The sequence below is a fragment of the Prorops nasuta genome, unplaced genomic scaffold (genome assembly GCF_024137725.1).
Source record: "Prorops nasuta isolate Cenicafe-Biocafe unplaced genomic scaffold, Cenicafe_Pnas_1.2 PNAS00001, whole genome shotgun sequence".
Classification (NCBI taxonomy): Eukaryota; Metazoa; Arthropoda; class Insecta; order Hymenoptera; family Bethylidae; genus Prorops; species Prorops nasuta.
The window spans coordinates 8034483-8059409 of NW_027116798.1; the positions used below are offsets into that span (position 1 = coordinate 8034483).

The 24927-nt window shown below is 36.9% G+C and overlaps 2 protein-coding genes and 1 pseudogene across 2 annotated transcripts in view; 2 read left to right on the plus strand and 1 right to left on the minus strand.

Moving 5' to 3' along the window:
* LOC136774330 (diacylglycerol kinase theta) overlaps window positions 1-24927 on the plus strand; it is a 2104019-nt gene that overhangs the window by 1913658 nt on the left and 165434 nt on the right. Inside the window, exon 17 of the mRNA XM_066728589.1 lies at window positions 12511-12618. Within this exon, the coding sequence (XP_066584686.1) occupies window positions 12511-12618 (108 nt within the window). The remainder of the gene's footprint in view (window positions 1-12510; window positions 12619-24927) is intronic.
* LOC136774448 (GPN-loop GTPase 3-like) lies at window positions 10074-11334 on the minus strand (annotated as a pseudogene).
* LOC136774458 (uncharacterized) lies at window positions 19276-19908 on the plus strand. Its single transcript, XM_066728761.1, has one exon. The coding sequence runs from the start codon at window positions 19276-19278 to the stop codon at window positions 19906-19908; it is 633 nt and encodes a 210-aa protein (XP_066584858.1).

Below are 24927 nucleotides of genomic sequence, written 5' to 3' on the forward strand. Positions count from 1 at the left end.
ACGAAGAATAATGATGCTAGTGATACGAAAACCAAGACTGATAGGTATAATAAGAACAGTAAAAAGCGCGAGGATAACGTAGCAAGGAGAAGCAATCTATGTTATAATTGTGGGGACAAAGATCACAAAAGTATAAATTGTCTTTCAAAAAGTAAAGGTATAAAATGCTTCGAATGTAAAGATTATGGTCACGTTGCAGTAAAGTGCCCAAAACGACTAGAAACGCCAGTGAACAGCATCGAAGTAATGAGTGTGCAACAGCATAAACACGTAAAACAAGTGATAATGCATAATTACCCTATCTACGCCATCATTGATACGGGTAGCGATATAACTGTCTTACGCGTAAGCGAATTTAATAAAATAGGCAGCCTTCCTCTTCAAGATAAACAAATAACCTTTAGTAGAGTGGGAACAGAAAAAAAAGTAACAATGGGCGAGTGTCGAGCAAGTCTGACGGTGGATGATTTCACGTATGAAATTAAAGTTCACGTGGTGGCTGATGATTTATCACGGTAACCTCTACTAATTGGTAGGGACTTTTTTGATACTGTAGTATTGCATGTGAGACTCGGTGTAACGACGATTAAACCCGTATTTTGCGATAGCCCTGATATACCAAAAATATATCAGATATGCATAGATTCGGAACCAAAAGCAGCGTTGATGTATCCCACATGCCTATCGAAGAGTATAGAAAGGCCGTTACGAAATTGGTAAATGGATACGTACCGGAAAAACCGCGCAACGTAGGTATATGCATAAAGATACTGGTGAAAGATGATAAAACTGCAAATATCAGACCTCGCCGTTTGTCACCGATCAAGGAGATAGAAGTCAACGAAATTATTGACGAATGGTTAGAGGCTGGAATCATTTAACCTTCAGTCTCTGACTTCGCTAGCCCAGTAGTCATAGTTAAAAAACGAAACGGATCAAAAAGGCTGTGTATAGATTATCGGGCACTGAACAAAAAGATTCTAAAAGACCGATACCCATTACCGTTGATGAACGATCAACTCGACGGCCTTCAAGACTCTAAATACTTCAGCACATTGGATCTACAGAACGGATTTTTTTATGTTCCAGTCGATGAAGGTAGCCAGCGCTACACTGATTTCGTGGTGCCAAATGGTCATCACGAATTTAAGAAAGTTCCTTTTGGACTATGCAACTCACCAGCAGTATTTCAAAAGTTTATAAACGTCATCTTTAAAGACCTAGTCCGAGACAACACTGTACTACTCTATATGGACGATCTTATCATACCCTAAGCTGATCAGAAGATTGGATTTGAAAAACTTGAGAAAGTATTGAGTGTCGCAAGCTGCCATGGATTTAATTTTAATTGGAGAAAATGCAAGTTGTTAGAAAAGACCGTTGAATATTTAGACCATATAATTGAGAATGGACGTGTCCGACTGACCGAACGCAAAACCGAGGCGGTACAGAATTTTCCGGTGCCTAAAAATGTATGGAACCTACAACAGTTCCTGGGACTGACGGGCTACTTCAGAAAATTCGTTCCAGACTACTCAGTGATAGCGAGGCCTCTGACGAACCTGTTACGAATAGGGATCCAATTCTACTTCAACGAATTAGAAAATAGAGCGTTTAACCAATTAAAGGGTATATTAATCAAGGGACCGCTGTTAAAATTATAAAAAATTGGAGCAGAAACGGAATTGCACACCGACGCATCTGCACAAGGATACGGTACGATTTTGATGCAGCGCGGCAATAATGATGGGCAAATGCACCTGGTGTATTATTGGAGCAAAAACACGACCCCAACTGAAGAAAAATATAGTAGCTTCGAGCTGGAGATTTTAGCCATCGTTAATGCTGCTATAAAATTCCACATATATTTAGTACACATTCCTTTTAAAATAGTTATGGATTGTCGTGCATATACGGTCACCATGGGAAAGAGAGATTTGTGTGCACGGATTGCAAGATGGGCGCTCTACTTAGAAGATTTTAATTATATTCTGGAACACCGACCTGGAAGTAGCATGGCCCACGTAGACGCGTTGAGTAGAAACGCGCTACCTATGTGTTTGCTAATCGAAGAGACCGATGATTCGATTACCGCGCGACTTAGAAAAGCTCAACGAAGTGACAAAAAAATTAATAAAATTGTAGAATTGACACAAGTCGGAAAAATGGCTGGTTTTGTCGTACGGAACGACTTACTCTTTAAGGAACATGAGGGCGAAATTTTATTAGTCGTACCTGACGCAATGAGTGCCGGAATTATTAGGCGTGCTTATGAGAAAGGACATTTCTCGGTGGCTAAAACAGAGGCAATTATTAAACGAGATTACTTTATATCTAACCTGAAAGCCAAAACCGAGAAAATAATTCATAACTGCATCGACTGTCTTTTAGCAGAGAAACCAAAGGGAAAACGTGAAGGATTCCTGTGCCCAATCGATAAGGGAAATGTCCCCTTAGATACTTACCATGTGGATCACCTTGGCCCATTACCGACTACAAGAAAAGCGTCTAAGCACATACTGGTGGTTATCGATAGCTTCAGTAAATTCATCTGGCTATATTTGACGAAATCTACAACAGCAGAGGAAGTGATTGACAGATTGAAGAAACAATCAACGGTGTTCGGCAATCCTAGAAAGATAATTTCCAAACATGGGTCTGCATTTACCTCTAATGATTTCAAAGACTACTGCAAAAATGAAAACATCCAGCATTCCCTAACGACGATAGGGATACCGCGAGCCAACGGACAACTGGAGCGGTTCAACAGAATGTTAATCGCGTTATTAACGAAATTATCCGCCCAAAAACAAGAGGAATGGTTCCAGTACTTAAATATGGCACAACAGTATCTAAACTCCTTAGTACACCGAGGAATTTGCACAACTCCTTTCTACTTATTTCTAGGTGTACCCATGAGGTTAAACGACCAATCTTAAATTTGATAATTATTAGAGCAGGAATGGACAGACACCTATCAAGAGCAACGCGACAAAATACGAACTACAGCTGCTAAACAAATCCAGAAGCTACAAGAAAAAAACCGAAAAAATTATAATAAAAAAAAAGGAAGCACGTGCATATCAAGAAGGAGATTTAGTCGCTATCAGGCGTACTCAACAAGCACCAGGTCTGAAGTTAGCAGCAAAATATCTGGGCCCGTACGAAATAACCAAAACCATGCGTAACGACCGTTACATGGTTCGTAAAATCGGTTCGAGCGAGGAATCAGCACAAACATCTTCTGTAGCGGACCACATAAAGTCTTGGGTAGATGATAACGGAGAAGAATCTGACGAAACCGAGGAAGCAGACACGATAACGTAAAGCAGCATTCGAAGCCGAATGCATATACAGGACGGCCGAGTGTAGGATTAGAATCGATTTTTGAAGCTTAAGTCCTCGGAGTAGGGAAAATCTACGATTGGTATCGAATAGGGACGAAATCTGCCGAAGTGTTGAAAAAGCAAGAGACGAACAGTGCGGATCAAGCGGGCAACGAGATCGTAGTTGCACATAAAAATAAATGTCCTTGCCTAAAAGGAAAACCATGACGTAAAGTTGTCTCTTCCTTACCCGTTCCCTGCTAAATAGAAAATAAAAACCATAATAGTACAATATGTGACAGGAAGTATGAATGCAATAAAAAAAAATCTGTTCTAAATCTACCTATTTCATTATTTATAGGGGACACGCTGCTGTCTTCATTACTTTCCTGATATCGCGCTTGTGATTTTGACGAGCCCCTTCTTCAATTGGATGATCGCCGATCCAGGCACGAATCTTCAGCTCCTCCCGATAATGCAGCTTCAAATTGCAAACATCTTTCTTTCTTTAAAATCAAATTACTAAGGCGGATTCCTTCAGAAGGGTTATCCTGTTTTTCGTAAGAGTAGTCCCTATTTGGTTGCACTTATTCGCTCCTTACAATTTTGTGTTAGGGTGATCCTAGTTCCAAAGGGATCTTCTTTAAGGTAGTAGTCTAGTTGTTTGGGTCGAAAATTTTTTTTTCATATTTCGATAGTATACCAACATGAGAATATGGTGTATAAATTTTAAACCGATATTCAAAATATTAACAAAGATATAACATATATTCGAGAACGCCGCATAATTGAACGCTGTAAGGTGCACGACAGCTGCTAACGGTTATTCCTCACTATTATGACTCATTACCTTTATATTTCCTTGAAGTTTCGTATACTTTTTGATATACGAAAGAATATAACCAGATATACCCGCGTTTGACACCTATGAAGAGACCTAAAGCTTGTTGCACGCACCGGGGATCGACGATTAGTGTGAGGATGAAAGTTCTGTTAGCCAAACTTTAAACGCGTTTTTCTCGAAACCACGTTTTCTCGGTCGGCCCGAGGCATAACAGAATTTCTGTTGAACCGATCGGGCTGCAATTTTTACAGGTTGTTTTACACATCTGTAATTCTGGCGGGTACTAGAATCAACGTTTTTCATTCATTACTTTTCAATTTACAGCCCAATTTACACTAAAAAATTGTATCTTTTTCTTTCGAAGTCCGCCATTTTATTATTTTTCAACCAAATTAATTTTTTCTAGTACCTGCCAGAATGACAATCCTACTGAACAATAATCCATTGCATTTTTTTATTTTCGATTACCCAAACTGGAGATACCTCACGGGCCAGCAGCACATATTATTTTTTTTCACATTCTTTGAACCCATATAATTTATATAAAATATCGTAAAAATTAAAAAAAATATATTTTTTTGTATAATTCTATATAGTAGTAATAACATATAAAATTTTGAGAGTTTTTGCACTTCCTTTAAGTAGTCAAAAAAATTCCCGAAGAATACCTTGCAAAATCGGTCGATTTACTAGACTACTACCTTAAGTTATAAGGCCCAGATGGTTCGCTTGAGGTAGCGCTGGCCCCTGTCGCTTGCCACCACTGGCGTTTTCTCGGTGGTTGGTTTTGACTGCCATATCTAATGGTATTATAGAAATGGACATTCGAGGACTTCATGGAAAGGGACGCTCTGGAGCTCAATGACCGAGCTGTCGATATTTATGGCAGCAACTGTTTACCGAGTGTAGAGAGCGGTAGACATGGTAGAAAGGGTCTGAGTGTCCGTGGTAGTCGTTAAAGTCGAGACTAATCGCCATCTATACGCACCTAGTGGTAAAGGTGGTATCACCATATATTATTGCATTTCCTGTGAGGTAATTGGTATCGGGATTACAACTGGAGCGCCTTGGTTCTTTGGCCTTTTTCCGGGCCCTCCCGATTTCTTCTTTCAAACTTTAATTTCTCTCATACAAGTAAATGCTGTGTCACTTTTTAAAGACGTATCTGTGGAACTCTTTGACATTGAGTTTTTAGTAGGTTTGCTAGGTAGGTTCTTCGTTAACCTTGGGTTTTGTTTCTACTTTTTCCTTTTCCTCGAGCAGAGAACACTTATTGGTGGTTTTTAAGGGGGGGGGGGCATAGATTGCGCTAGGAACAGGTATGATTCCTGTTTGGGCAGTATTGCTTTGACGGTTCTTAATTTTTGCCTACTGTTGTTCAAGCTCCTGACCAATGCGGACCAACATTCGGCGAGAAGTGATTTCACTCCTAAGGAAATACCTGGTGTATGCCGGCAGTAAGTTATCATAGATGATAGACAAACATTTCTTCTCACTGAGGGGAGGTTTTAAGGGAAGAGCCTCGTGTAATAAGTTTTTAAAATCGCTTTTGTTCATATATGGATAGTACATAGCCTAAAGATATTACCTTTAAAATATTACATTAAAATTCGTACTGAGTACATAGTTAGAGAAATTTTTGTAGTTGTTCGTCATGCAATAATATTGCTTGCGAAGCGTACTGTTCCACTAGAAACAATAGCTCCCATTATTTTTGTATACGGTCAAACTTTGTTTTCATACATTGTCTGAGACTATATTTCATATAAGTTTGGACAAAATATTTGTTATATTCAACAGTTATCGATTCTGTTATCATCCGTCAGGTGAGAGTCTCTTTTCTACTGGAAACTTTAAACGCGTTTTTCTCAAAACCAGTTTTTCCGAATTGGCGTGAAGCACTCGAAAAGTTCTCAACCGACTTAAAAACTTTTTTTCTGTTTTAAAGGTAATAAAATTCCCTTATAGATGAACCTCAATGTTGTGGTTCGTTCGCAGATTCACGACAAACTTAAGAAATTTGTGTATAATAAAGATTTATTAAGAATTATTACAATGTCTCTTTCAATACAATTCGTTATCCAAGAGCTATGAGCTAGTTAATAGTGTACTTAAGAGGCAAAGGATTGCCTAGAAAAGTCTAAGAGGTAGGAGGACTGAAGGTCCTAAAAGATTCGACTGGTTCCTTTTAGCTGTAGACTCAAACTGATTTTTGGGGCTGCACATTTGGGGCTCTTACCCTCAAAGTGCAGCGTCAAACATTACCTTATATGGTAATATTTGTGGGTCCCGATGGTCAAATGCGTCATTGTTCTAGAACGTTCGACTGCCGTCGAAGTGCATTGGCCACGTGTCGGGACTTAGCCTTGGCTGCAATGTGAACGAACTGCGTCAAGCGGTTCGTGTTACACTTAGGAATTTGTCGCTTTTAGGAATATTTCTCCTTTACAATGAGGCTATTGATATTTTAATATATTTATAATAGATTTAGATTTATTAATTACGTTTTTAAATGATAGTAATATTAATAATATTAATAATGTATTGTTTATTGTAGTAAGGGTTATGTACGTTTATTTTGTGTACATAACACTCAAATTAAAAATATTTTACGAATCAGTATTTAGTAATCTGTTTTAAAGATGAGCAAAAAATCAAGAGACACGGTAGTGTCTCGACGGCAAGTACATATAAAAGTAGATAATGACATTTATCAAAATCAGACTTTATTTTTCACAGTTGATACTTATGTTTATATTATCATGTTTTTCGATGAAACGAGGTTCACCCATAGGGGGTTTTTATTAGGATTTTAGTATTAAAGGAGAAACATGAATTTTTGGCTTTTCAGGGAAGCTACACGTCACGCCGTTTGAGGATGTTCTTGCGGAAGCTTTAACATTAAAGTTAAATAACTTTTTTTGCAACTCAACTAAAGTAAAAAAAAAATATGATAATACTTTTGAGAATACATACAATCAACAGCAAAAATACCAATTCGATTATATATTCCCTTACCCCCAAAAAAATCCCAAAATTTGCTAATTTTTCATGGTGTTACACGAGGCTTCCCCCTTAAGTAGAAGAATATTGTTTCCATGTTCTCTACGAATTCCTGGATTCCTTCCTGTTCTCCTTGGAGGCGTGAGTAGGCTTGTTCCTTAATCCATTTTTGAGACTCCTTTGAAGCGAATCGTTGTTGAAACTTTTTTTCAATGTTTTCCCAAATGCGGCAGTATTGCCCTTCCAACCAATGCCATTTCTCAGCTTCTCCGGATACTACTACAGGTAGTACCCTAAGAAGATCGCTATGGGGTAGCCCTGATCCTTGTCAGCATCGATCTAGACTTCCTAGAACAGAGCAGGCATTTTCCTTTCGTTCATTCACATAGGAAATCTTCCATTTATGCAGAGCATCTATCGCTCGATTTCCTCTGGCTATCCTCCTTAAGCGGGGCCGACATCGATGGCCGCTCGTTGATAATTCACTGGAGTTATCTGACTGGCTCTCTGTGGTGTTTGAAGAAGACTCATCTGAGAAGGATGCATGTCGATAGGTCATCCCGAATTGATCTCTTGCTTGTTTGTTTTGATGAAGGGCAGACTGTCGGTGATCTTCAGGGGATTCTATTCTTCGTGATCTGAGTGCGGGATGTAATTCTAGTGGCCACGACGCTTGTTGAGTTGGAATAGGTAGATCCTGTGAAGGCAAAGGCCTGATTCCAGTAAGTAACTATGGCTTACGGCTATTTCGTGCTCCATGACAGCAACGACTGGTTTTTCTTGAGTATTTTTGTGGACTGGGCCAATTACCGGCTAAATCACCCAAATGGATGCCTCTGTTGGCAGGGCGAAGTTTTATAAAGAAGCTTTTAAATTCTTCTAGAACGGCTGTAGCGAGATTTTGGGTTCGCGGTGTCTCATCTTCCTCTGGTGATGTCCGTGTCATGTTTTTCTTCAAGGTAGATTTATCGGTGAAACCTTTTTCTTGAGTAGAGGGTATCGAAGTCAGTAAATTCGCTAAAGGCTCTTCTCCTCTCCCAAATGACGATATCCCTATGGGTCCAGAAGGTGGGGATAGATCTAGATTCCACCTGGGGACTAGAGTTGTTTGTGGAAGGGCATTTATTCCTGTAGGAGATGTCCTAGTAGAATATGGCAGAATTGGTGAAAACCTCTACATTTCGGAGGGAAGTGATTCCTGTAAACACTGTTACGTACTGGGAAGTCGTAGCCGCCTATCGGACGAGTTTCGGCTGACTTGACACTACAGTCTGGGTCAGTAGAAACGCCGATTGAGCTTTGCGACTCACAGTACAATGAACTAAAATATTACACTCCGAGCGGTAAGAATGCATTGAGTTGACAAGATTCGGGGTGAATGATATTATGTATAAACATACGTTGGAACTGCAGATTTGACACAAAACTATGTATTTTCAGATATTACAATTGTACTTACAGTAAACGCTAGTTATGCTGCAACAGCATTCGCAGGTTTATTTACTATTCGTCACAACTATTGGAGAGACTAGACTCTTTTATGGTTGTGGGTTACTCGCACTAATTAACTATGATCATTTCGTAGTAGTTGTTGTTATCTTTCAGAACGGTACGTGTTAGGCACGACTGAAAGATGCACACTCACGATGATTACTACACGACTTGTTTCGGATTGAATATTACTAGACTTAACTACCAGTACACGGCGACTGGGCAAGAGGTTTATTAGAATAAGGTGGAGTATTCTGCTCCCGTGGAACGAACACTAGAGTTACGACCTTGGAACGCGAATGATGCGGCAGCGGATAAGCTTGCAAGGAATAAGACTCAACTTGAGGGTCGCGGAACTCGCATATATGTAAGAGGCTTAATAGGTCATGTGTCGTCAGTAGCGCCAAGATTTTTCGACACATGACAACCAAAAAGTCTCCACATCCACGGCCGACGCCCAAAGTTTGACGCATATCCGGAAAAAAAGTCCGGGCGTCAGCAATGTGCAATACTACCGGTATTGCACACGGACGCATGCGATCTACTTTGGTTCGGCAAGGTAGCTGACCCCTACGTTACAGAGGGTAGGGTCCCTTACAGGTAGCTTGAGCCTCGCGACAGTAGACACTCTCCTTACCCCACCCACTCACACACGCAAGGGGTATTGAGGAGACGAGAACATTATCAGGATCTTTTGCTGTAGAGGACTGTCAGGGTGGTGCATCCCCGCAATGCCCAAGCCCAGGGTGCCATGAGCGTTGCCATGTAGTTAGCGGTGGCACTCTGCATGCGACAGAAACCTGCCATACCTGCAGAGGTCCCCTATGCATCGATAGCATACAATGTGTGCGTTGCGTAGGGAGCAAGCTCACCGCACGCATACTGACATACTCATCGGTGAACCAATGTGTTCTATGTCCGCCTTGCGCGACGACCCAAGCCCGATTTACTCTCATATTTCCCCCTCCTGAGGAGACTAGACAGTTCACCTTTAATAGGAGTGTCTGTGCCCACTTCTCCTCGTCTCAAGGTACCAAGTTACATGGCACAGTCCTGCTTTGCTTGCTTGGTCGGCTTGGACTTTTGAATGGGCGCCGGTCTTTTCATCCGGTCTTCTGACGATCCATAGAGATGTTCCTATAGACTATCCTAAACTGATGGAAAGGAGACCTATATCAAGCCATTTTGGTGTCTAGGGCTTTCTTTATGCCGACTCGTCGCTGAATATTGACTTCACCGCCTTCTATCTGAGTCATAACCCTGTCAATGTCCTGAAGCTCGTGACAACATTCCCAGAATACTGCTGAATACTCCATATCTTCTTCGGGCGTTTTACCCTCGTCCTGTTTGGCCATGTTCTCGATACCATCCTTACCACACATTTCGTTTGCTTTATAAACTACTTAATATCACGTTTGGTCCAGTTGGTGAAACCTTAAGTGAGAAACTGTATAGCTCATTGCAATTTTAGCATTTAATCTATTACTGTAAAAGAGATTAATTAGGTAAATAAATTGAACAATTCTTTGTCTTGCAAAATAAGTTTGTGTAAGAATAAATTTACAGAATGTACCATGAGAGTTTTTATCAATTTTAAGTTTGCTGGTAGCATTACGTAGCTTTAGTCTCAAAGTTTGTCTGAATTATATAAAAAAATATGTAGCTAAATTGTTTGATATGTTACATATTAATTCTATAATAATTTGCACTATCGCTCATTTTCATTATAGATTCATCAAAGTCTTGTGTTTTGACATCTGTATCTTCTCCATACTGTATAATATTATCTACTGCATATAAGTTTAATATCTGCTATACATTCCTCATCTTTGATATTTAATGGATAAAAATGAAGTAAGCTAAAATCATCAAACAGCCTACCAAGAGCTTCTGTCAATTTCAAAAAATATCTTACATTCCAAGAATAATTACTCATATCTGCCAATAAACTATGTGAATTAGGCTTTAAGTAACCATAAATTTTTCTTGCACTCTTTGATAATAAATCTACTTTGCTTTAAATAATTACATGAAGTATTTTAAAATTTATCATAACGCTAAAAGCAACCATAGTGGCAGATAAAAACTCTCAGCTCCATCATAAATAGATAATCTATTAAAAATACACCAGCTATATATGAAAATTTAGATTCTGTAGCATGTTAATCGGTTAGCGTATGACTGTCATATGTGTGTAAAGTTCAATTTGGCTAGAATAATCAAAGATTATGTATTCGTCAACTACATCTCTTAATTTTTCCTCCAGCTAAACGGAATTCTCAACCAAATATTTAAAATTAATAAAACAAAATATATCTTTAAAAATTTAAATATGCATTTATAAATTTTAATATCTTTGTCTCTGAATTTTATAGATGTCACTCCATTCTAAATACAAGGCCTTCGTTTGGTCCAACTCTCTATTCATCAAACTTCATAGCATCGTCTAAATGAATTAATTCTCTAATATCAACATATGGCTCAGACTCAATTTATTCAGCTGCTAGATCCAAATTGATTACTTCTACTATTCTTATCTCATCCACTGCTTGTTGTTGCTTAATTTAACAATATGTTGACTGTTAATCAATTATAAAAATGTAATAAAAATACTGGTGTATGAGCAGAAAATGTGATAATACTTACTTTTTCACTACCTGCAAGTCCCATACCACACTAAACTTAACTCATTTTTATTTTATTCGAGTAAAATAATATGCAACATAAATTTTCACAATATACAACACTCTGTACATATCATTGCGTTGCGTCTGCGTTTGGCATCATGCTTATAGCACCAATATATTCGAACTAAGTCGGAAGAGTGGGGGAGAAGGACAGAAAATGCCAGGGATAGGCTTCCAATGTGAAAGAGTAAGACTTCCGAGCGATACAACAATATTCGTTCGGAAGAAGAAGAAAAGCTGAAAGTATAAAAGCTAATCGTAATTGCTCTATCATTATATCTCAGCATTGAGTAAACCGATTTAAACGTTTATATTCTCATTCAAAAGCTTAGACTCGATTTATATATTAAAAGTTTCATTCGAATTTTCCTTAAATGAACCGATCGGAAATTATATCCATCGGAAAAAATTTAGGTATAGTTTGGTTCAATCTTGGCGAAAAGTAGGTAGTGTCACGCGCGCGCGCGACTCACTTGCCGCGTAACACTACCATGTTACTTGATGTGGCTATTTAATGGAGAAAATATACGTAGAACCCTTATTTTTCACGAATTTTGTTATTAGAAATTAATGGACAAATTAATTTCTAATTTTACATTATTATATATAACCATAAAGACTAAACAAAGATATTTTTTTATTTTTGTACTATTTATTATTAATGGAGTAATGGTACCTTAAGATGGATATTAATAAAAATCGCAGTGCAGTGTGGAAGTCGATAGAATCTTCTAAATCAAATTTACTAAATAAAGATTATTAATTTATACCAATACGCTTTACATAAACCTAAAAAAATCCAAAAATTGTAAAAAATATTAAGCTTTTTTAATAAAATCATGTTTTTTTCATAAATTATTGCTAATAACATTTTATTAGTATTAAAAAATTATATATAAGATATTCATGAAAAACGTATTAGTTAAGAAACAATCCCTCAAAGTTTCAGCGAAATCCATTTAATAATTATTTGAGTTATCATGCACACACAGAGCACAAAGAACAGGGCTCGGAATTATATGCACATTTCAACTATTTACTATAGTCACTAATAGAGATTTCCTATTAGTGACTATAGTAAACAACTGAAATGTGCAAATATTTCCGAATCCTGTTATAATGTATTTACTGATCAATTTCTAATTTTTTTTTTTTATAGGGTGGCCATATTAAAATCCATTTGCATTCTGATATGCCAGTTCAAGTTGATGGTGAGCCCTGGGTTCAAAGTCCTGGAAATGTGGTGGTTTTAAAATCAGCATTAAAGGTAATGTATGCTATTATTGTAATATGCTAAAACTATCTCAGTTATAATAAGGAAATAATATAAATACTAAGAGTTTTTAAATAAATATATAAGATTTTCCTCTTAAATTTTATAATTTAGTACTAAATCCGAAGTGGACATAGAGTTATAAAAAATTATCCAACTTGTACAATCACCATAAGAAATACCGTCCCTCGATGCATTTAGGAACCGCATGTTTGGGGATCCATCACTGTATATACTCCACTATTGCTAGATGGAGTGAGGGGAGTGGGACGACATGACTTTAGTAGTTAGTATATCTCGCTTTCAATGCGTAAGAGAGAGAAAGAGGGAGAGAGAGAGACTATTATACGACATAGCCGGGCAAGCCAGGCGTCCCAGGGCTTATTTCTATCTGTGTCATTGCCTATACTTATCTTTTTCGCTCGGTAAGAATCATTCGTTCGTTCTTGTTTAGGTTAATTCTATGCCAATGGATACTCTCTGAAGAAGATTTTCTAAGACGAAACCATTGAAGATCACGATTGCAGCGAGAATTTTCAAATAATTTGCACCTGTCACTGTCAAACGCAGTATGAAAAGTTATTGTCGCTTCCAACCTTTGGTGCAATTAATATTATAAGTCTGGATTATTTGATATTCTCTAATTCACATGTACATGGTGTAACGAAACTACCGCCTTTTCTCGTAACTAGGGGTTCGGTGTGACAACCCGAGTGCACGTATAAAATTTCGTTTGAATCGTTCAAGGGGTTTGAAACTTATATCCATTTAAAACTCACCCTTTCTCGGTCCTTTTCGAACGACTTTAACTGCATAATAGAAAGTGGACAAAGTGAAAAAACAATTGATGAACACCTCGCAGAAATGTAAAAATTATCGATCGAGTACGATAATACATTTGCTATTTATTTCTATAATCTGGCTATTATATTAATTTAAAAAATAGCAAAATCCTTTTCATTATAATTCCAATTCAATTCAGTACAAGTATCATTGTCTGAATTGATGGAAAGAGCGAAAAGACGCAATGAAAAGGAAAGTATCAGAAGTTAAGATGTCGCGCGAGCGCACTGATAATTTAATAGGCAATGCATCAGATCATTCTCTTTCTACTAACGAAGCTAAAGAGAATTATTTAAAATTAATGCATTGGTGATAGAGAAAATTAAACTTACCCATTTAATGTTCTCCAAGTTCCTTTACATATAAATTTTTGAAAAAGCTTCAAAGTGGCCCCTCGATGAATTTCAAAAAGCATATTATCACTGATTCTGCATTTAAACACTATCGAAATTAAACAAATTAGGTATTAACCTACGTTTCTTCAAAACATTGGTTAATTTGACATTTTTGAACTGTTTAAAGTAGGCTGAAGAGAGAGACAGAGAGAAAGAATAATTAATAATTAGTTTCGTACACTCTAGTGTCAGCCTTCTTCATTTTGCTAACTACTCCTATCTATGCCCCACTCCAACTATTTCATCACAAAAGCGTGTGCGTGCAAACAAAGTAAATATTACAACAATGCTTCTCCTTGAAATGATTTTCAACTCTTGGAAATATTTTATTTTTTATTTTCGCTATTTCTGAAATTAAAAACAACATTTTACTGTTACATATAAATGTTTATTTAAAAAATACATTAAGTTAAAAAACATTCATAAACTAAATGTTTGGCAGATATCGTGGAAGATTATTATTGTAGTAGGGCAAGTTAAGCAGCAGGTGTGATAAATTATACAAAACGCTATGTAAAGTTACGACGTTTAATGGCAAAGTAATCGCACGTTTTATTCAGCGATTTCAGACATCGGGATGTGCCTGATATCTTGTAACGTCCCCCTGCCCCTCAAAACAGACACTATAGCAATAACGTTCTCAAATCTACTGCACTAGGCTGAATTCCGAACAAGATAGTGGGGAAACTAAATAATGCGCCTTAGCTCAATGCGCACCCCCACTCCTGGGCTTAAGAAGCCCAGTCCTAGGTTAAGCAAAAGTAGTAATTAAGATTTCAAATCATTATAACTTCTTCTTTTAGTCGAACTACACTGTTCTCCTATAAAAATCGATTTGCTCAATTCTGTTCGACACTTGTAAACTTTATCTTAGTTATTAAGATTAGGTTTATCTTTGTCATAATTGCTTTTTCATTCTACAATTATACAATTTTGCCTAAGAAAATTATTTTCGTCACACATTCCTTCACAACCCCACACCTATCGGCTAGACAGACAAAAACCTCTTCGAAACGTAAGTATCAGCCCTGAATCATATTTTACCAATAATCGAATCGTTGCCGGTCCCGGGTATACTAGTCCGAAGGTATAGTGCCCGAAACGGTAACTTTCTGAAATCACTCTAGTGAACAGTAAAAGTCGGCCCCACGAAAGCAGGACTTTACAATCTAATGAAGGTGGAAGACGGAGAACATGCAAGCACATAAAGGATTGAAGAAGAAATTTAACAAATTGAAAAGCATCCTGAAAAAGACAGCCCGGTGTATATCAAATGTCTTTCGAGTGTTGTGGTGAGATTCGCAACATCCGTACAAGATCTGCCGCGTTTGAGTTACAGCGCGTACGGATTACATAAAGCGCATCCCAAAATGTCAGTGGCTACATGGAGGAAGAGCCAAGAGCCAGAATTCTGACAGAATAATTCTTCTCTCAGATGAGAGCAAATTCGACTATGAAGGAGTAACCAGGAACAATCTTTGCTGGAACAGAGTGAATCCCTACGCAATACAACCTAGGGCATTCCAGAAACGGTTCAGCTTAAATTTGTGGAGAGGACTTTAGTAGATATACTAGGGGGCTCCGACGACAGGATAGTAAGGGAAGGGGGGGGGGAAGATGGGGAGGGAGGGAAGAGGGGTGGTTGGAGAGGGGGATGGGGGAGGGGGAAGCGTGAGTATGGTAACTGGGTGGTGAGGTGGGTGCGGGTGTGCAGGGGAAAGTGTGGGTGAGGGGGGAGAAGGGAGGGGGGTGTGAATATGGTTACTGGGCGGTGAGGGGGTTGCGGGTTTACGGGGGAGTGTCTTCTTAACGGGAATCCGAATACCGACATTACAGGGCGAAAACTGCTTCGCATGCAGCGTCGTCATTTGTTGGCGTATTGTAAAGTTATTGTAGGTTTTGGAAATGCCAGAAGATTATCTACTGAAGTACGTTGGGCAAATTAAAAAAAATGAAAAAAAAATTTTTGTTTAAATAAATACATTAACATTGTTGAAAAACAACAAATAAATCGCAAATTCCCCCAACGAACTTCACTAGATAATGTTCTTACATTTCCAAAAAGTGCACAAAAATGCAAATCCGTCAAGAAATGACGATGCTGCATGCGAAATAAATAATAGAAGAATTTCGTGTTTGGGAAGTCGCCAACACGAAATTCTTTCATTATTTAGTTCACATGCAGCATCATAATTTCTTGACGGATTTGCATGTTTGTCGATTTTTTGGAAACGTAAGAACATTATCGAGTAAAGTACGTTGGGGGATTTTGCGATTTAATAGTTGTTTCTCAATAATGTTAATATATTTATTTAGACAATTTTTTTTTATTTTTTGTTAATTTGCCCAACGTACTTCAGTAGATAATTTTCTAGCATTTCCAAAAACCTATAATTACTTTACAATCCGCCAACAAATGACGACGCTGCATGCGAAATAGTTTTTGCCCTGTAATGTCGGTATACGGATTCCCGTTAAGGAGGAGGGTTTGCTGTATGTCTGCGTTACTCCATTTTCTCTTTCTTTCTCTCTTAGTCTCTTCCCCCTCTCACATCACCCTAGGGCCCTGATGGTTAGTTATCCTACGAGTCCACTAATTCCCTAGGGCTCACGCCACTACAGACGGTTACCTATAGAACTTTTTCTTTTTTGGGTACTGAAATAGCTAGACAAAACAGATAGTTTGAATCTTTCCCGCTAGGGTGCGCCCATGAAAATTACTTCTCTAATTAGCTATATTGTAGTTATATACACTGCCGCTCAAAGGTCTGAATACACTACAGTGAATATCGACACATTTTTCAACTTTTATAACTTTCTTCCAAAAAATGGTATAGAAGTATACCACATTTCAATCTAAAGGCTATTTAAAGGTCTTTCGATTGGTTAGGATAAAATCAATTTAAGGCCTTGTTTACATATTAAATCAGTAATAACTTAAAGATAAACAAATTAAAAATTTGTCCATTTTGCAATTGCGCTTAGCATAGAAGGGAAAAATCATATTAATATTTAATATACAAGGCTTTGAAAATTTTTTCAGTAGCTTTCGAATGAATCTAGGAAGAAATTGATATCTTTATTATTAAAAAAGTTAGGATGCTTTTAATATACACTAGCGTTCAAAAGTTTAAATACAGTAAAGTGAAAATCAACCCATTTTTCGAGTTTTACATCCTTATTTCAAAAAATTTTATAATCAAAGTGGGTAATAGTAATTTCTTGCCCAAATATCAAATTTTTCCTTTAGTTTTTGTGTAACATTATTGATTTCTAAGTTATATGAAAGTAGTGGAAATTGACAATTGTTTATTAAAACCGTCATAACTTTTTTAATAATAAAGATATCAATTTCTTCCTAGATTCATTCGAAAGCTATTGAAAAGATTTTCAAAACCTTGTATATTAAATATTAGTATGATTTTTCTTTTCTATGCTGAGCGCAATTGCAAAATGGACAAATATTTGAATTGTTTATCTTTAAGTTATTACTGATTTAATATGTAAACAAAGCCTTAATTAATTTTATTACACACCAATCGAAATACCTTTAAATAACCTTTTGATTGAAACATCGTACACTTCTATACCATTTCTTGGAAGAAAGTTATAAAAGTTGAAGAATGGGTCGATTTTCACTGTAGTGTATTCAGACTTTTGAGCGGCAGTGTATATACACTTAAGTCGTAGTTGTCGCGTCAGAAATGAAAGCAAATTATATGTTACCCTTTCCCCCTCCTAGGAAATCCCTATGTCCCAAGCATTGGTCCCGAGTCTTGCTATAGGGAGGCAGGCGTTTGGGGGATGAAGGTACTAGGTATACTTAAGACGAACTATATGTTACCCCCCCCCCCCCTGGGAATGCTCTTATGAGGATTCTGGGTATATAGGAAGCCTCTAGATCTTTGCCCCCTCCCCCAACGGCAAGATTTCACCAAGTTTCTCTTTTTTCATTTTTTTTTACTGAATGGTATAAATGAAAGGTGATGAAGAGAATAGAAAAAATACTTTTAAATATAAAATTGAACATATAATAAAAAACGAATGACTAAACAATTTTAAAATACATAACTATTCTTCCTAAAATTCAACATATAATGAAGATATAAAAAGTTTACTCTATTATAATATATTTATCAAATAACTAAACAATTTTAATTTTAAAATACATAACTATTCTTCCGCCCTTATCCTTCCTCTTTAAGGGGGTATCCTGCTTTAGAACGTTAAAAAAATCGATTTTTTTTAATTACTTAAATCTATTCCTTATATGTATAAGAACATATATCCGAAGTTATAGAGTCGGATTCGCAGTATTTCCGAAGATACAGCACTAAACGCAGCGGGGCATCGAGCAAGTGCCAGTGCTCGGTCAGACTGAAACGCGCGCGCTCCTCCCCTTGTCTCTAAACTCGAAACTATATACCTGAAGAGGTTCAGCAGCTGTTCGAAATAATATTTTGCTTTCATAGAAGCGTCTTTTGAACCTTAGTATGTGTCATCGGTATATAATCTGTGTGTACCTGTTTCCTATAGAGCTGTTTGTGGCGTAATGTTTAATTCTGCTCTGACTATTGACGAGTGCGCTTCAATATAATGATGTCTAGTTATCCGAAAAGTGACAAATCGAGTAGTAATCGTGCTGCAAAACCACGGAAACGAAAATTCCATGGTAATCAATTCACAACAGAATCAGACGTTACAAAGTGCAACACAAGTAGTATTGAGAGAAAATTAGCCACCGCTAGCACCAAGAACATCATTGTGCATCCAACTCACTGCTATCGAATAATCGAGTTTGTCACAGTATTTTTTGCAATTTCTGATATCGTAATTTGCAGATATTGCAAACAAAATATATAATTTTCTGAGAGCGGACATCGAGGCTTAGGTTTCAAAATTGTATTATCGTTTATGTGTGGTCATAGAGAAATAAATTCAGCACCGTTTATAAACACTGGATTCAAAATAAATAGACGAATTGTTTTTGTTATGAGGCTTTTCGGTGTTGGATGAGAAGGTATCAATGTGTTTTGTGGAATTATGGATATATGTCAAGGTTTAGCAAAATCAACGTATGATCAAATTGTGCAGCATTTATATACAGCGTCAAAATCAATGTTCAAAAGCTGTCAAAGAAGAGAAAGAAAAAAATATAGAACATGATAGATCTGCTGACTGTTTGAAAGTTTCTGGCGATGGATCCTGGAAAGAACGAGGTTTTACTTCATTGTTTGGTGTTACAACGCTCATTTCATATTACTCTGGCAAAGTAGTCGACCTTATTGTAAAAAGTGCATATTGTCATTCATGTGCTTTACAAAAGAATATATTAGACGAAGAAGAATTTGAAGAATGGTATAATGATCATAAAGAATCATGCTCTTTAAATCACGATGGTTCAGCAGGGAAGATGGAGGTAGATTCAATCGTGGAGATGTTCTTGAGATCTGTTGAAAATTTTGGAGTAAAGTATACGAATTACATCGGCGACGGTAATTCGAAAACTTTCAATGGTATTGTAAAAATGAATCCATATGGTGATGATTATCCTGTGACAAAAAATGTGTGCGTGGGACACGTACAAAAGCGCATGGGTACTCGACTCCGAAATAAAAAGAAGGAAGAGAAGCTTGGAGGAAAAAAGCGTCTAACAGAGAGTCTAATCAAAAAGTTGACAATATATTATGGTTTAGCAAATCGAAGGAATATTCATTCTGTCAAAGATTTAAAAAAAGCTGCGATGGCAACGCTGGATCATTATTGTTCAACTGATGAATCTCCTCGTCACGAGAATTGTCCGACAAACACTGACAGCTGGTGTGAATGGCACAAAGCCGAAGCTACGAATCGTCTTGCATCCTTCAAACATTCTGCTCGATTGATTGACGAAAAAGTGGAGGAACATATTCGTCCAATCTACGAAGAATTTTCGAATGACGATCTCATGACAGTAGTGTGGCTAGGAGGATTCTGGGACCGGGCGGCGAGTGGGTCGGGGTTCCGCGGAGGGAGGGGAGGTAGGGGAAATGCCCCCACTCCTTAGCGAAGGGGGGTGGGGGGATTTCCCCCACTCCATGGTTGTGGGGGAAAATTAATCACGTGACATTCCTGGTGGAGGGGGAAAATTAAGCACGTGACACCCCTGGTGGTGGAGGAAAATTAAGCACGTGGCTGCCCTGGCGGAGGGGGAAAATCATGACACCCCTGGTGGAAGAGGGAAAATTGATCACGTGATAGCCTCTCGATCCCCCCACCCAAACGTCCCAGCCCTTTACGCGAGAGATATAAGAGAGAGAACACATATTTTAAAACTAATTTATTATGAAAGGAAATGAGGGAACGTATAAATACACGTAGATTTTGGGAAAAAGCCTTGCGGCATAAAAAACCCACTTTATTATTATTTAAAATACACATTTTTCACAATCTTCACTTTTTTATTTTGTTTTTTCTAAAAATCTGCAGCGAGATAGCTGGGCTCTGCGTGTTGTTATTCTCGTTGCTGCTGCTAATCGTACCATTTTGATTCGTTCTTCCATCTAGAATCAAAATGGTCCACTTTGCCTTGTCGAAGTAAGGTCTACCTCAGGCTCCATTTGCGCAGCTTGTGTTCCCGTGACGAAAGTCTCCGATTGCGTAGCCAATATTTCTCACCTCAGACATAATTGAAATCATGTTGTTACTTTTCTTTTTCGCATAGTAATAGCTCTATTTTTTTTTAACAAAGCAAGTATACTTACAAAAATCACAACGCGATTTTTAGGGTTCCGCCACCTCTTCATCTCCTTCCTCTCGTTCGTTTTCTTTCTCTTCTTCCTCCTCTTGCTTTTCTTCCTCCTCTTGCTCTTCTTCCTCCATTTGTTCTTCCATTTCATTCGTTATCTCCATAAGTTGCTCAACTAAGGCGGCAAAATCTGGATAATTCTCAATGTCTTGCACCACCTCCGCATTCTCCCACAAATCGTCGTCTTGCTTCTTCGGTATATCACAAAACATTGTTCTTTTCACTACCGTTGCTAGCGTTAAAATGATCTCAAAATTTTTCGTCACTAGTCGCTCAGATGCAAAACGATCTTCCAATGAAATATGAACTGACCGATTACGCACGTATTTTTTAGTTAATCTGATGCCTTTCTTTCCTCTCTATCAATACATATTAGTGTTCTCTTTATCAAAACTTATTAGCATCCTTTCCGAGAAGTGGAACGCAGTTAAAGACAATGTCAATAGATACCTACTAGCATCCTCGTATATTTTTTTTGTACCTCTAAAAGCAAATTCTAATTTGTAAGGTTGAAAAAAAAGGAAGTATAATTTTTTATTTTGAAGGTTTTATTTATACAATAAATAAATACTGGGAAAAAAATGTTGACATCATTTTTTATTTGTTATTCTAAGTAAATAGCGGCAGATGGTAGTGACAGTAGCAGTAGGAGCGGTATCATCAACGAGAAAAAAGTAAGGAAAAATATTTATTATACTACTTATCCAAGCACTCCATGTCAAAAAATTGTTTTTTTTCATCGATTCTTACCGATTGTGGGTAGTCTCCGTAGATGAATCGGACAGTAGCTGGAGAACGACAGCATCCTCGTCGAACCGTATTATATTTTCTGGAGAAATTTCTTGCTCCATATCAATACCCTCCCACTCCATTTCACTACTAAAATCTGATAAACGATCATCATTATCGTCATTATCCCCATCGGACTGGAGATTTGATGGGGATTGTTGCCGCTGAAGCTTCTTCCTCAACATTCTCACAATTGCGGTCAACACGTTGTTATCCTCGTCTTCAATTTCACCCCAATCTCCTTCCAAATCTACTTCTTCTTCTTCTTCCTCCACTGATTCATCCATATTTAGAATGTTATCAATATTTTGTTCAGTAAATAATCTGTACAATTTAATTACACCCATTTTTTTTGTAGAAACTATCACGTTAAGCAAACTCGGTAGACTGAGAATGGAAGAGATGTAAGCTCAATACGAAATATATTAACAATACGTATTATTATTTTCTCTATCAATACGTATTAGCTTTCGCCACCTCACAATAGCTATCCACACGTTATTATCCTCCTCTTCCATCTCACTACTATCTTCCACTACCTCGTCCATACTTTGGATGATCTCAATATTTTAACTAGCATCCTGATACGATGAACGTTAATAATATTGTTTTATCATTTTTCGCGTGATTTCAAGGGTGAGGAGCAGGGAGATGGGGGTTGCGAGTTGAACGATCGTTGGAGTTTTTAATTAAAATTTATATATTTTTAATAATAATAATATTATACAAATAATAATAATAATAATAATATTGCTCCTAAACTGCAGCAGCAGCAACAGCAGAATCTGCGATTAAAAAATTGAAAATGATTTATTATTTGTCTTAAATTTTAATTTCATGAAGTACTTAATGTTAGAAGAGTTTAAACTTTTCTTACCGATTGGTGATGGTGGCTGTTAAATGCAATCACGACTCCAATGCTCACGTAGACCGCATATTGCACAGCTTACAATACGTGGTATAGGTTGATGATCGGTATCAGCAGCACCAGCAGCATCAGACTGCAGCGGTCCATTTAAAGGTATACGAAGTGGTTGATGCTGCTGCAGAAGTCTCCATCTATTTGGTACAACTAACTGCGGTGTTGGCTGTTGTACAATCCTAAATGGCTTTACGATTGCTACAGGCTTTCCTGTTTGTTGATAATCCAATAATGTCATTTTTTTGTCTGGCAAACTAATTTTTTTTTTTTGAATCCATATCGTCTACTGTCAAAAACACTACTGAAGTCGAGATTGCTCTCCAGTACGAATAATCCTTATCTATCTCTAATCTACATTGAGTTACATCTCTTAATCAAAACGTATTAGATTCCTTTCCGTTTACTCCTGATGAAATAGGAAGGGGAATATTTACAATAATATTTTTTCAATAATTTTTTATTTAACCTCTACTTTTTTTCTCATGTTCTTTTTAAAAAAAAACTATTGTATAAAAAATTTAATAGTAAAAGAAATAGAAATGTGGTGGTTCTTCTTCTTCTTCCCTCTTAGTCTGCTTTGACTCAATATCTTCCTCCTCCTATACTTTTTTCTCCTCTTCTACTTCTTCCTTCTTCATCTCCTTTGACTCAATATCTCCCCTAGTCTCTTTCTCTTCGTCTGTCTTCACTTTATTTTAAAAATACAAACAGGTAATAATTATGAAAAGGTAAGAAAGATAAAATAAATACTTACATTCTTCCTCCTCTACTTTTTTCTCCTCTATCTTCTTCGTCTGCTTTGACTCAATATCTTTTTCCTCCTCTTCCTTCTTCACTATTTTTTGATCCTCTTCATCTTCTTCTTCCTTCTTCGTCTCGTTTGACTCAATATCTTTTTCCTCAGCCTGTTTCTCTTCGTCTTTCTTCACTTTATTAAAAAAAACAAACAATAATTTTGAAAAAATGTAAAAATAAATACTTACAGTTTTTATGCAAATAATGATGCAGTTTCCGTTCATACTCTTCGAAGTAACGATTGAAAAAATCGTTAATTCGATTGACGTATTCCTCTATCAATTCTCTGGGAAGAATGGGTGACAGAGGAACAATATCCTCTTGAATCATGATTAATTTACACTTTTCGCAGCTCATTTTTTTTTCCTGTGTGCAGCACCGACGACGGTATAAGATTGAATGAAGATTTGAGGACTTGTGTTCTCCTCTTTATTTCTCTAAATCATTTTTTTTCCGATAAATTTTAAAGAATCACATTTTTGTATTTATCCACTTGGAAAAAACTGACACCTCCTCGTAAGAACAGTGGATACGTTCATTGTCCAAGTTCTTTTCTCGAACGTGTAATTTACACGGTTTTTTTTAAAATCATATAATTTAATTAAATCCTTAAACTTAGGACAACCATACACTTCTAAATTGATATTTTCCACATTCATCCAATTCAATATATTTTTTTCCATATTCCCTCCCTTGTAGCCTACTACGGGATTCTCGCAGGTTAAGCAATCTCTAATAAAATCTTCAACATCCTCCTGCTCGTATTTCTCGAATCCCGTATCACTGTATTTTATACCATGCACCATATTGAGTAAATACCACACAGTTTTTTTGTCTTTCTCACTAAGGTTGTTAATAGTGTCACGCAAACGAAAAGATGCGTAAGAAATTTGGTTACTTTTTAAATCAATTATAGCTATATCTTTGTATTTAAGTTCCTTTTTATAAACTAAGAAACCTTCTATATCCATTATGTGAGTTATTCCATGCATTGTTGCGCTCGCGCTATTCTCGACGAAGAAAAAAACTGAAATGAAGCCCCCGAAGAAATATCTCCGTCAAGAGAAAGACTTTATGGTTTATTTAAAATATAAAGTTACATTTGATAATGAGTCCATTATTTCTAATAAAAAAAAATTTTTTTTTTTTCCTATTGTATTATACTGTGATGAACCTATAGATCACAATCACAATCGGAAAAAATCTTAGAAATTATCCCCTCTAAAAAATACATTGAATTTTAATACGTTTAGCATATTTGTTCCCCTTGATGGAGGGGGAAAAGAAATTTCTTAAAGGCGATAAAAAAAATCGTTCAGTATTGCATCGAGCGACTGACGATAATGACACCGACATTCGTTGATTTTCAAGGTTTTGTATTGACAGACAATAGTTTTATAGTTAAAGAATTTGCGTTGTTGCGTGATAATGAAGTGTATCACAATGTATTTTCACCACCATTTCAAGAAGCTTGGTTGAGCGATCTCGAGAGAGAACAGAATGAGTAAGTATTTTTTTTAAACGTTAAAAAATATAATGTTCTTTATATAATTTTTTTTGTTTAAAGTTGGCTTTATTTTAATCGCTATGGATTCAATTGGACCGACGGTCATTCACCTTATTACAAGTATAAAGATGTAATAAGAAAGTATATAACGTCATACGAGGAGGAGGAGGAGGATTGGATTTTCGTGAAAGGACGGGAGAAATATGATTGGTTGAGAAAAATTTGCAACTTAGAAAATATATACAATGTGAAGGAGTGTGAGTGG